General features: G+C 46.3%; 1 protein-coding gene across 1 annotated transcript in view; it reads left to right on the forward strand.

Moving 5' to 3' along the window:
- Positions 1–12,561, forward strand: part of patj (PATJ crumbs cell polarity complex component) — a gene marked incomplete in the record, with an annotated part of 86,940 nt that overhangs the window by 27,543 nt on the left and 46,836 nt on the right. Inside the window, 9 exon segments of the mRNA XM_042221116.1 lie at positions 4,482–4,754; positions 5,289–5,373; positions 5,601–5,664; positions 6,179–6,256; positions 6,486–6,557; positions 6,677–6,854; positions 7,082–7,192; positions 7,358–7,417; positions 9,660–9,759. Of these exon segments, the coding sequence (XP_042077050.1) occupies positions 4,482–4,754; positions 5,289–5,373; positions 5,601–5,664; positions 6,179–6,256; positions 6,486–6,557; positions 6,677–6,854; positions 7,082–7,192; positions 7,358–7,417; positions 9,660–9,759 (1,021 nt within the window).

Raw genomic sequence — 12,561 nt, forward strand, 5'->3', positions numbered from 1 at the left:
GCGCTTGAATTAGAAACGCGTTTCACGTGAACGCACGCCATGGGAACAAGAAAAGTGCAAATAGTTTCAGTATAAAGGTTGTACAGTTTGATCTGTGATGGATTTTACAGGTGTACCTAATAAAGTGGGCTCTGACTGTCTCTGTTAGAAACGTTAATCTGTCCAGACTAATTGGACATTAAGATTTTGTCCCCCGTCACATCGCTCACCTCCTCCCTCGCTGCTCTGCTCCCTCCATCTGTGTTCATCTTCCAAATGGAAATCTTTCTGTCTTAATCTCTTCTTCCTGCTCTCCTTTCACTTCAGTTTGCTTTATTAGTCTGGATACCAGATGAACGGCGCTGCCAGAGCATCTGACCATAAAGAAAGATGAATCGAGGGCCGAATGAATGTAAATAAATATGTAGAGCGTGACGGGGATGAAGAGAAATGGCTGCTCTGTTCAGACTGAGTGGAGTGAGTTTGAATTTAAAAGATCCTTTTTTTGATTATTTCTGATCAGGAGCTTTTAAATTTGGTTACCAGAGTGCGCAGGACGCTCACTTCTTTAAAGTAGTATATTCTGAGATGAAGTGTAAGGTGGGGGCAGGGACCTCACCTGAAACCAGCCACTGATGCAGCAGCTGCAGGACTTTACACCAAACTCCATTCAAAAATCATGAGATTTTACTGGCATGTTCTGATCGCAGTCAGAAATCTGCAGATTTAACAGGCGCTGCTCAGATAAATAATAAAGTCTGTAAAGCAGAAACATTCAGCCATGAAACGGTTTTATTAAATATCAGAAACAGGTGCAGACGTTCTGCAGTGAGCAGAACGTGCGGAGGCTGGTTCCATATCGGATCCGAATAAGATGGAAAATCTGCTATGAGGTCGTTCCTGTGGTGAAATGTGCTGAAAACATCTCTGAAACTGGGAGCGAAGAGTACAGGACTTTGGTCCTTACACTTATAAAAATGAGTGTGTCATCAGCCCAGTGCAATACTGGGAGCAGTGAGTCGGGCCAACAGAAAGTGAGATTCTCTTTCCTCAGATTTCATTTGGATGTTTAATGGCCGTCATGTTTCTGCACCTTCCTCCTTGTACATGAGCTCAGCTGTCCATGAAACGAGCCGAGAGCTCGACGTCAGCGCTGATAACCCGCCATGACGTCATCTTCCCTCTTCCTGCTTTCTTCCATCTCACTGCTCTTCACTCTTGTGCCTTCACCTCCATGCTCCCCTCTCCTCTATCATCTCCTCCACATCTTTCTCTCTCTCTCTTGCTGCTCTTTCATCTCCTCCTCCTCCTCCTCTCCTCTCTTTCACCTTCCTTCACCCTCCTCTCCCTCCTCTCTGTCTCTGTGAAGCTGCTGACTCAGCGGGATGGTTGAATGGTATAAAGTGCTCCATCAGCTCAACCAGCAGCAGCATCTCTCTTAAGTGGAGGGGTGGAGGGGGGTACTCTGAGGACACTCTGGTCCTCCAGCATCTGTACACGTAGTACTGCAGTACTACGACTCACTAATACTGCAGACAGAGAAGAATACAAGCTGTTTGTCTTTGCACAGATAATTTTTACAGAAACTGAGACGTTGTTACGGTTTTTGTCTGCAGTTTGTGACATCACAGTGTGACATCATTATGATCGCAGCTGTCAAAATCAAATAAAGTAATAAATAATCCAGTGAATAAATGAATGAACCCTCACACACGTGAAATATTAAAAACAAAAGTGAATTTCTTTTTCAGTCTGTCTTTGCTGAGTAGAAGCACAGAAAAAAGTTTGGGAAAAATTTTCCAAAAATTAATGTAAAACTTGAGAAAAGGAGTAAGAAAATAAACGGAGGGGACTGTGTGTTCATGAGTAAACACAGAAATTGATGACTGAGTTCAACCTTAAAATAAATAATTACAGAAGCACCATCAAATACATTTTAATGCATGTCAAACGGACTGATACATGTATCACGCTTTTTACTGCAAACCTCATTCAGTCACACACACACATATATACACACACATGCATGCATGCATGCACCCACACATGCACGCATCCACACACGCACGTGCAGTAGGATGGGGGAGCCGGGAATCGAACTGCTGACCTTTGCGGGTAGGCGTCCTATTATAGTTGCTGATTTGTGTGTTTAGCAACATGTGGATTCATTTTCAGAGCATTTGTCGTGTCACTGCTCCGTACCTGAGCAGGTGGTTGTGATTTGCTGAAGAAAAGCAGAAGCCTCTGATATCTGCACACGTGTCTGTGAAGCATCAGCCCGCTGAGCTCGTCTTTGTTCTGCCATTTCTGCTGAGTTCTGCTCTTCTTCGTGTCCTGTGCTGTCGCCGTCCTCTGCGCCGCTGTTTTATTTCCTCTTTTATATGCAGCCCATTTGGCTGAAGAGGTTTTTTCACAGCCCACAGGTCTCTGATGGGTTTCCATAAAGACGGCCGGGTCGGCACTTACACTTTGCTGCCGGATCCTTCTCTGTCACACTGACCAGAGAGAGACCCCGTTACACGCCCACGCCTCGTTAACTTTTAGAGGTCAGGTGTGCAAGAACGAGCTACTGCCGTCGTTTCACTTCATTCTGCTCCTGTTTGTGCAGATAAAGAGCTGCCACGGCGCGTTCAGCCGGCTGAAGCCTGCGTACGACAGAAAGCGAGCCGGAGGAACCCAGAAGACACTCAAGACCCAGTTTACTGCTGCTTCACTTTATTTTACTGAGAAGGCTGTAAAACCACGCTGCTCAGTGTCTCCACTGCAGTAATCTGATTACTGCCCACTTTGGCCAAATGGATTTCTGAACGTTTCAGCAGTAGCTTCAGAAGCTCTGGGTTTAAAACTGAAGCCTGTCAGACTTTGATTTGTCTACAGGACTTCCGGTTAAATTCCTCTGCTGTGTGAGGTTTGAAGGTCTGTTAGTACAGTAACCTTACAGCGGCCATGTTATTGGTCAGATTATGTCATTTTGACGGTCCAGAGGTCCAGTTCACGTGACGCTAGCAGACAGCTAGCAGCTACAGCCACCTGTGTCTCCATCCACCTGTCAGTCACAGAGGCCACGCCCCAAGAAAGCTAAAACGTCCCCTGCACAGTTATGAAGAGGAGGGAAACGTGGGAGTCTATGTGGAGTGACTCACTACTGCCTCTGCTGGACGTCAGGGGAACTGCAGCTGTGGTTGTTTCAGCTGCAGAAGGAGGATCATTAAAGACTAAGCCTAGGTGCGACCTCTGACCTTTGTTTCTGTCACACAGCAGAAACATGGCTGTTGGTGGAGTTTCCTGTGGGAGTGATGCAGTTTTGTTTTGTTTTGTTTTGTTTTGGGTTTTTTTGTTTTTTTTTGTTTTGTTTTGTTTTGGGTTTTTTTGTTTTTTTTCTTTCCTGTGAGGATTGTCGTGTAGTCATGTGACTCTGCAGTCGCTGCAGCGAGGCGGTGAAGACAGTCGTTGAGGATCCTCACATGAACCGCAACGCTGCAGCGATGCTCCGTCCTCATCGTCTAATGGCAGAGATATTAAATGACAGCGTCTTTAAATCTTATGAATATGAGGCCAGGCAGTCACGGCCAATACACATCAGTCTGCAGAACATCCTGTTAGCATTATGAGCTCTCTGCCGCTGCCGCCGTCTACTCCTCACCTCCATTATACGCCGTGATGGGCCGGCTTCCCGGGCCCAAATTAAAAGAAGAGGAGCAGAGTCCTTGACGATGAGGCTTCGTCGATGGAAATTAGCCTAAGTGTTGTCATTAATATTTCCCGGCGCGGGCTAATGTCTGCATCGTAATGTTAAGAACAGGATATCCCCTCAGTATCTGCTGAGGAGGCTCTTTGGGGAGTTGGAGATGAAGGCTAATGTCCAAAGTCAGGCGAGTTTTAGATTTAGTGCGAGCTGAAGAGACACTCTCACACTTTCACATGAAACACTGGGAACCATGATAGATTCTGATTTCTGCCTCCTTTTGTCCTTCACGACCTCCAGAAATCCAAATTGAGTCATCTTGTTTGTTTTCCACAGACACGGGAGTCATCTCGGCTGTGAGTGTTTCATTATTTCTCACACCTGTCCTCTGAGCAGGTGTGAGAAACAAGAAACCATTAAAGAGCAGAAACGAGCTGAGAAACCAGAAAGTCCTTTCAGATTCAAATCTATGTTTTTAAAGGCGATCTGGCCAACAAAGCTGAGTGCTTACAGGAATGATAAAAATCACGTCTAACGCAAGCAGACACAAATACAGCCAATCAGAGCAAATGGCTAATGACACTGTTTAGTCAATTGCATTTGATTACGTCTCTGCACTGCTGCCAGGTGAAAAATGTCTCCGTGTGTTTGTCGATGCATCTCGTGACACGTTGGAGGCTGAACATTCTTCAGACATGGTGAACCTGAGCTCACTGGTGAAGTTTGAAGCTCCTGGACTTCCTGTCGTCATTTCTGTCTTAATTACGCGCTCTCTCCTCTGGAGCTTCGTCTCTGAATGCTGCCGTCTGTGTTTCAGGGTTTCAGCGAGGCCGCCATCCTTCCACAGAGCCTTCATCTGGAGGAGGAAGAGGAGGAGGAGGAGCCAGAGCTGATCCTGGATGCTCTCCCTCGCTACGCCACCTCCTCTCTGACCTCTGACCTCCGGCCAGAGGAGGAATTCAGGGAGATGGGTGTTGATGAAGAGGAGGTAGAGCCGGAGGACAGCGTGAGCCCCGCCCCCGGGAAACCCCCACCAACTTGGGAAGAGTGGAAGTTGGCCTCCCTTACCCGAGCTGGGGGGGCAGATGAGGTGAGTTGACGAGCAAGGGGAAGTTTCATTGACGTTGACTCGCTCACACAAAACATGAAGTGAACGGCTGCAAGTGGCGAGGTATTGGCGAGAACTCATTACCCTGCCTACGGTCCCCCATGTTTCCGTGACCGGGGGTGGTGCTGCCTCTGCAGCGACGCCCCAAAAAACCCAGAAACTGTTCTAAAGCACAACTCGATTGAGCTGACGTGTCCGAACTGCCCGTTGGCGGTACGGCGAGTTGAGAAGCACTGTTTTTACAGGGGAAAGAGCTGGAGAACCATACGCTCTCCTGACTCCACCTGCACTCAGGTGGTTTTAGGCTCAGACACACCTTATCTCCATTTTCTTTCATACTGTTCATTTTTGGGTATTAATATTTCCAGCATGTTTTTAATGGGAAAAGTTCAGCAGTTTAACATTCGTATGTTTTCTAAAGGCTGATTTCTGCGTGACCGGATGAAGGTCAGAACAAAAGTCGTGACATTCTGCTTCTGTATGTATTTGTAGTTATTTGGTGATTTTTGTCCTCAGGCCTGGAGCAGAGAGATGCAGGAGGAGGAAGACCTGCAGAGATCGGACCATGAAAGCATTGTGTCTGTGGGAAAGCTGATTCTGGGTGAGAGGAGAGCGCACGAGTCTAAATCATGTTTAAGATAATTTAGACTCGAGATCCATGATCTCTCTTTTTTTTTTTTTTTCCATCTCATGACCTGGTGAATAGGAACAGGATGTCATTTAAAGAAAATTCACCTAGATCAGGGTCAGCGGTTCTGCAGTTCATGGTGAAGGATGAGGATGAGGTCCTCACCGTGATAGCAGTACAGATGTTTGTGTGTGTTTCAGGTCTTCCGGACTCCAGAGACAGCGAAGCAGACTCTGAGCTGACTCTCACGGACACTGACACAGAGTGAGTTCCTGCTGCACCTTCACGCTCGCCGTTACTCTTCCTCCTCATACACACTCGCTCAGAGAGTCAGAGGTCTGTTATCGTGCTGTATGTCGTGTTTAAACAGCCGTATCTGCTAAGAGAGGCCGGATTTTCTGGAAACAGAAGCTTCAATCATGCCCCAAGTAACGTCTGGTGTCCTCTTCCCTGCCAGGTTAAAGTTGCCCACAGTGCTGAAACCTGCTAACTGTTCGCAGCTCACAAGCTTAGACCTCACACACACTCATTTTCTCCTCCATCAACTCCTCTTACGTCCCGTCACAGTGCTGTGGCACCCTCTGCTGCTCTCACACTCTAACTGCAGTCTGATTTCTCCATGAGTCAACTGTTTCCTGCTGTTTTTAATAACATATGGTCAGCGGGCACCCGGCGCTCACTCTCAGCCTCGTTAGATTAATCTGGATCATTGTGGTCACAAACCAGCCTCAGAGTTTAATCACAGAAACTTCCTGTCTGTGTTTTTCTTCCCCTGGAGGTCTGTCAGGAGGATTGATACTGCGAAGAGGAAGAGGCGGAGCCAGGGGGGATCCTCTCTGCCAATCAGTGGCCACAGGTAGGACAGCTGCTTCACGTTCTGCTGGTTTGAACACAGATGTAAACAGGTAGACGCCTCAAGTGTGGGTGCATTTCTGTTTAGAATCATCGCTGCTTTATGTGGTTAAAGTTGTGTCTGTGTGTCTGTGGCCCAGCATCTCACCTGTTCCCGATTTTCCCGATTTTCTTTCTTTCCCGATTTTCTTTCTTTCAAAAAGTAGTGTTTGACTGTGGGTCTGTGTTCACAGCGACTTGCCTGAAAGAGAGGAGGGGGAAGGACAGGAAACACCTGCCTTCAGCCACTGGGGACCGCCCCGCAGGTAACACACACACCCACACACACACAGGTACATTATGATATCCCAGGAGACTGTGTACAGGTCAGGTGACCCAGAGAGACTGGTACATTATTCAAACTTCCAACCTCGCTGTTGTGCAGGGTGGAGGTGTGGCCTGAGGAGGGTCAGTCTCTGGGTCTGAGCATCGTTGGAGGTCGCCATGTCATCAAGCGACTGAGGAATGGAGAGGAACTGAAGGGAATTTTCATCAAGCAGGTTTTACCCAACAGCCCCGCCGCCAACACCCACTGTCTGAAGACCGGGGACAAGATCCTGGAGGTAGGGCCTTGTCTAATTCCTGGGTCTCTATACACACACACGCGCACTACATCCATAGTTTACACACAGCCTGAGACTGAATCTTTCAGAGCGACCCATTTATGAAGGAAAAGACTTTATAAGTAAAAACAGTTTTATGATTAAGATTTTCATAATGTCTGACCTTCAACTGTGTGTGTGTGTGTGTGTGTGTGTGTGTGTGTGTGTGTGTGTGTGTGTGTGAGAAGGTGTCAGGTGTTGACTTGCGAGCTGCCAGTCACGAGGAGGCGGTCAACACGATCAAATCTGCCCCGAGCCCTGTTGTCTTCATCGTCCAGAGCCTGACAGCAACTCCACGGGTACACACACACACACACACACAAATCTGTATGAAGTTCTAAGCTATCAACTTTTGCTAACTGAGCATAGACAGAGGTTTCTGTCTCATACATGTCAAACGGTCCAAACTGTTTGATTCTTCGAGTTTCTGTGTGTTTAAGTGTGTGTGTGTATGTGTGTTTCAGCCCATGTCTCTGACAGCTTCAACCATCAGCAGATCCCAAACGAAGAGGATGGAGTCTCCGGTAAGAGCTCCACACTCTGTATTAACGAGGACACACAGAAATGTATGTCTGTGAGATGCCTGCACAGCTCAACAGAGACCAGCAGAGGGCGACACAGCCTCAGCACAAACAGCGGCATGTCATTCCGGAGCTCATAAATCACATTTAACAGATTAGATCTGCTGCCTGTGGAGACTCAGATAAGATGAGACTGAATTTATTTTTCCCAGGATTTGGAAAATCCATCTTAGAGCAGCCGAAGACGACACGAGCTGTAACATAATCATTTACAACATGACAGAAACAACAGAGACGAGTTTAATAAGTAAGAAATGCAACAAAACACTGTGAGAGCAGCTGAATATGATCCCATAAAACAGCTTAGAATGGGACAAAATAAAAACATCTTACTGACGTGGGCTAACGAAACAAAATGATCGGCTCTTTCAGTGTGAAATAAGATCTGATGTTTGATGGTGTTTGTCCTCAAGCTGCAGCCGGGCGCTGCGTCCACACAGGGCACGGTCCTGGTCTGAGGATCAGTGTGAGAGGACGTCAAAGTCTCAGCTTCAGCCATGCTTAAACCACACTCACCATCATACTCCAGTCTTTATCTAACGCCTTTGAGACAGATGGACAGTATAAAGAATCCATAATAAAGCTGGCAGCCTGATTAATAAATATAAAAAGAATGAAATTAGACAGAGCTCAGAGACAGACGTCATGATGTAGTGATCGACGCAGGATTGTGCTATGCAGTCACGCGAGTAGGGATGGGTACCGGTGTCCGGTGCCATGATGGCACCGGTTCTGACATAAACGGTAGTAACCAGACCGAAAAAGCAGCGCACATTTCGGTGCTTTATTTCGGTGCTTTTTTTTTCCTGAGCTGTGATACACTTTGATTCTAGCCAATCATTTTACTTTCGAGGATAGTAGGCGGGCCCAGGTACGTACGTTCTTTAGAGCAGAGCTACAGATTAAAAATGCCCAAGGCGAAGCGGTCAAAAGTCTGGCTGTACTTCACAGCAAAATATGCAAACTCAGCACCGCAACAAGTGCTTTAAGCTGATACTGTGATACTGTCAAAGGAGGTAACACCAAGAATCCGATTAAACAGCTGGCGACGCATAGCGTTTTTTTTAAAAGCCGAGAAATGCGCCGTATTTGATAGCTTGCTGCGAGACCTCACACCGTGCACTGCGGGTGGGTTGCCGTTATCGGACCCGGAGTTAGCAACATCCCCCAAAAACCCGAAGATGAGAGTCCTGGCCCCTAGCCCTGCCAGTGTAGCAGAAATGATGACGGATGATGATGGCAGCAGCAGCCGTTCTTCTCTGCGTGAGTAGCTTAATGTTGTTCGTGTGTAATTTACGTTGAGTAGGCTAACCACGTTATTACATTAATGCATGTAAGGTGAACTAGCAAACATCATCATAGCTACATGCGGCTGTCTTCTTGTTTGATGGCAGATACTCCCTTCACCCTGGCCAAAAAGGCTAAAATGACCAAAGAAAAAGTGGAAACAGTTAAACATGAGAGGTTTTTGGACAAAGTTTGTGTTTTTTCCATTGTTTAAGCACTGCTTCCAGCCAAGAGTGATACCATAAATGCCCCATAGCTGCAGAAAAGGCTAACATTGTTATCTTTTTACAAAAAAAAACAGCTGAACATGAGAGGTTTTTGGACAAAGTTTGTGTTCTCCATTCTTTAAGCACCGGTTTGAGCACCGTTTAAGCACCGGCACCGTTTCAAAAGTACCGATTTGGCACCGGTATCGGATAAAACCTAAACGATACCCATCCCTACACGCGAGTCCTCAGAGCTTCCGGTGTTTCTTTGTTAATGGCAGTGTAGCCTCCAAAAGTCTGATACAGGAAACGACAGCAGAAACTGCACGAGAAAGACAAACTGGAAAAAACAAAAACTGAATTATACAACACAAAGTCTGCTGTGGTAGTAGTTTGACTTTACACGCTGCAGGCGACCTCTACAGTTACTACAGATGACCAAGCAGGGCTTAGATCAGAGTTTAAACTGAGCCGTGCAGCACGGAGCCTAAAGGTTGGAGGTCATATTGGTGGTGGTGCTGATTGTTTCTTGCTCACAGCTGCCATTTAGTTTTACCAGGTTTCAGTGTGTTCCAGGCTCCTATCTCACACAGCCCGAGGCTCGTGCACAACCGTCTGCACACTTATGGTCTATAGTCTGACTGGAAGTCAACAGAGTCCATGTTTTTATGAAAAAATGTGTTTGTTTGCAGAAATCAGAGGTAGTGCTGCCCCCCCCGAGACAGCCCCCACCCTACAGGCCTCCCAGCTACTCAGACAAGGAGCTAAACTCTGACTTGGAGGAGGCCAAAGGTCAGTAACACACAGCAGAATCTGTTACAGTGATGTGGTTAAAAGTCGTCTTTATTTTCTATGCTTTGGAGAAATACGTAGTTCCTGTCGGCACTATGGGAAGACTGGGTGGAAACTACAACCACTCCTAAAGATGGATGTTTATCATGAGCTATATTTCTCATTAATGCTCACCGGGATCTTTCAGACTTCTGATTGGTCAGCAGGCAGTTATTTCATGTCTGTCCTCTGTAGCAGGTTAGGTCTGCAGTTGCACTGCCTTCATAACACTGAACACACACAGGTAACCCTCTGTATACACAAGCACACCTGCAGCCTGTGCTGGAGGGCTCACACTACCTGACCTTGGGTGGCCGGTCAAAGCCCAATCATCTGTGTTCTCACCGAATTTGTCATATTTTTTTGAGCTTTTGCAGTCTCAGATCAGCCAATCAGCCAGCGGCAGCATGTGACCACAGAGCTATGGCTGAGGGGAGGGGTAGGTAAGGGGTGAACTCTGTGCGTGATGCTGTGTGGACTTGGGTCTCAGAGGAACTGCTGGGGCATGGTCAGGCCTGGTAACTTCCCTCTATCGTCAGAATGTCACAGCCAGATAAAGGTTTGATCGCTTACGTCCTGCCTACCACTTGTTTGCTCAAAGGCACTTCAGCAGCAGTGCAATGAAGCAGAGGATTTAGCTGCGTGCACGCATCTGAACAGGTTCAGGTAAAAGCTGAAGCAGGAACTCATCACGCTCTTAGCTTCATCTCAATCAGGTCACGTCTGTCTGAAGAACGATTACCAGAGAATCTGTTTCTGCAGCTGTCACTGAATATCTGACGGGCTTCATTTCATCTCAGATCATCTCCTCGATTTCCTTTCAAGGATCTGTGTCTGAATGTCTGTGTCATGTGTTCCAACAAAACTGAGATTACAGCAAATATCTGAACATCTCAGTTAATCTGGACTTGTTTTATCTCACGTTAACTCACAGAATATTTCACATTGTGTAGTTTTTCTTGCTGAACCGCATTGGGTCTCATTTTGGATCATGTTAATTTACTTCCTGTGATCTGCAGCACTAATTATTTGAAAGCCTGTTTTTGAGTCTGTTTTCATTTTTGTCTCAGTAAACATACATCAGTATCTCACTGTTTGTGTGTGTGTGTGTGTGTGTGTTTCTGTTTCTGTTTTTGCAGGCCATGTATGAACCGGCAGGCCCTCAGTCCCGTTCGTGACGTATTTCAGCACACGCTGGATGCTTTTGTTGTGATTTTTGTTGCTCTCAGTTCCTCTCGGTCTTTCTCTCTCTGGGTTTCTGCTGTCTTTGCCTCGCTTTGGTTTGGGTACGTTTGGTTTGCTACGTCTGAAGCAGGCGGGCGGACGGGGCTGTCGGCTTTTTCATTCTGACCTCTGGTTTTAATGGGATGTGGGTTTTCTGAGCTGGCATCTCATCTGGGATTAGGGTGGATTAGCTTTTTTGGTCAAAGCTGTTTCCTCTAGACTTCAACTGTCCTTTTAAAGCCTGTCTTCATTTTGGAAGTCTGAGTATATCTTTATCTTGAAACACTAAACTGGACACTAAAATTCTGCAAGTAAAATCTTTCAATGAATGACACAGAACGTCTTGTTTAAAGAAAAATGATGTATAAATGAATTGATGTTGTTTGTGTCAGAGGTTAAATGCAGGTTAAGTTTTATATATTAATAAAGTTTCTGTAATTGGACTGAATAGACTCAATAAAATTACCTTTAAAAACAAACACAAACCAAAGTTTCCATCAGCTTCATCTTCAGGGTCTTTGGCGTGAACCAAAGCAAAGCTCATACTTTTAGCGTGTCCTCAGACTCGTGCGTTTCTTGTCTGTGGAATGATGAACTGGTTTGAACCTGGAGAACGTTATGTTCCTTAACCTTCCTTAACTGGTAAAGCTGAGGAAGAGCTCAGTCTGCTGACTGTTAAACAAAATAACTCTGTTCCTCTCATCTGAAGTCAAAAATGTTGGATGGTCTGGCATGAGTCCTGGATCTTGGTCTGGGACTCTGGGACCGGAAGTTCGGTCTTTGCTGATCTTTAGCCTGGATGCTGGTCCAGTTCTCCATGTCTGACTTTCATCCTGGGTCGAGTAACTTTCTTTTAGCGTGAACTTGAAAGAAGCTCATGGTCTTTATCCAGGCCTCTGTGGTCACTAAAGCTCAGTCTTAGGGTAATAAACACTCATCCCTTTCCTCTTTAGGCGCACTTCTCTTGGTCACTGGTATAAATTCTTGGTGCAGCTGTATCCCATTGGTCTCTATCCTGGAATCTAGGACGGTTTGGTTCGGTCTTTCTGACCTTAAACCTGTTCTCCTAGGCCTGACCCTTATCTTTGGGACTAGTCAGGCTAGGTGTCTCCAGATTTTACCCTTGCCTGTGTAGGACAGCTGAGGCTTACTTTAGCTTGGACCTGGGATAGCCAATGCCTGGTACCACTTTGTTTTTCAGGATGGACAGACCGGTCCTGTTAATGGGGAAACAGCATCAGCCTCCAATGACATGTGTTTTCAGTTTGATGGTGATAATCTGACAGAATGAAATTGCCAAATGTTTCATGTTTGGCTTGGGAGACAACGTCTGTCCAGAGGTTTGTGCCAAGTGCAAATTTTACGGCCTGTTGTCAAGCTTTGTGCCAGCTGTCTGATTTGTATATTAGTTGTGGCAAACAGAAATGTCTGAAACACTCGAGTGCGAGGGCAAAGTTTGTGCAGAGCACTGGGTTTCTGGTGAATCTGAGCTTTTTCACTGCAGTCTCATAAGAGTCAGACACAAATACAATAAAGCTT

This window comes from Haplochromis burtoni, unplaced genomic scaffold (assembly GCF_018398535.1).
Source record: "Haplochromis burtoni strain Fernald_Lab_line unplaced genomic scaffold, NCSU_Asbu1 Contig_61, whole genome shotgun sequence".
Taxonomy (NCBI): domain Eukaryota; kingdom Metazoa; phylum Chordata; class Actinopteri; order Cichliformes; family Cichlidae; genus Haplochromis; species Haplochromis burtoni.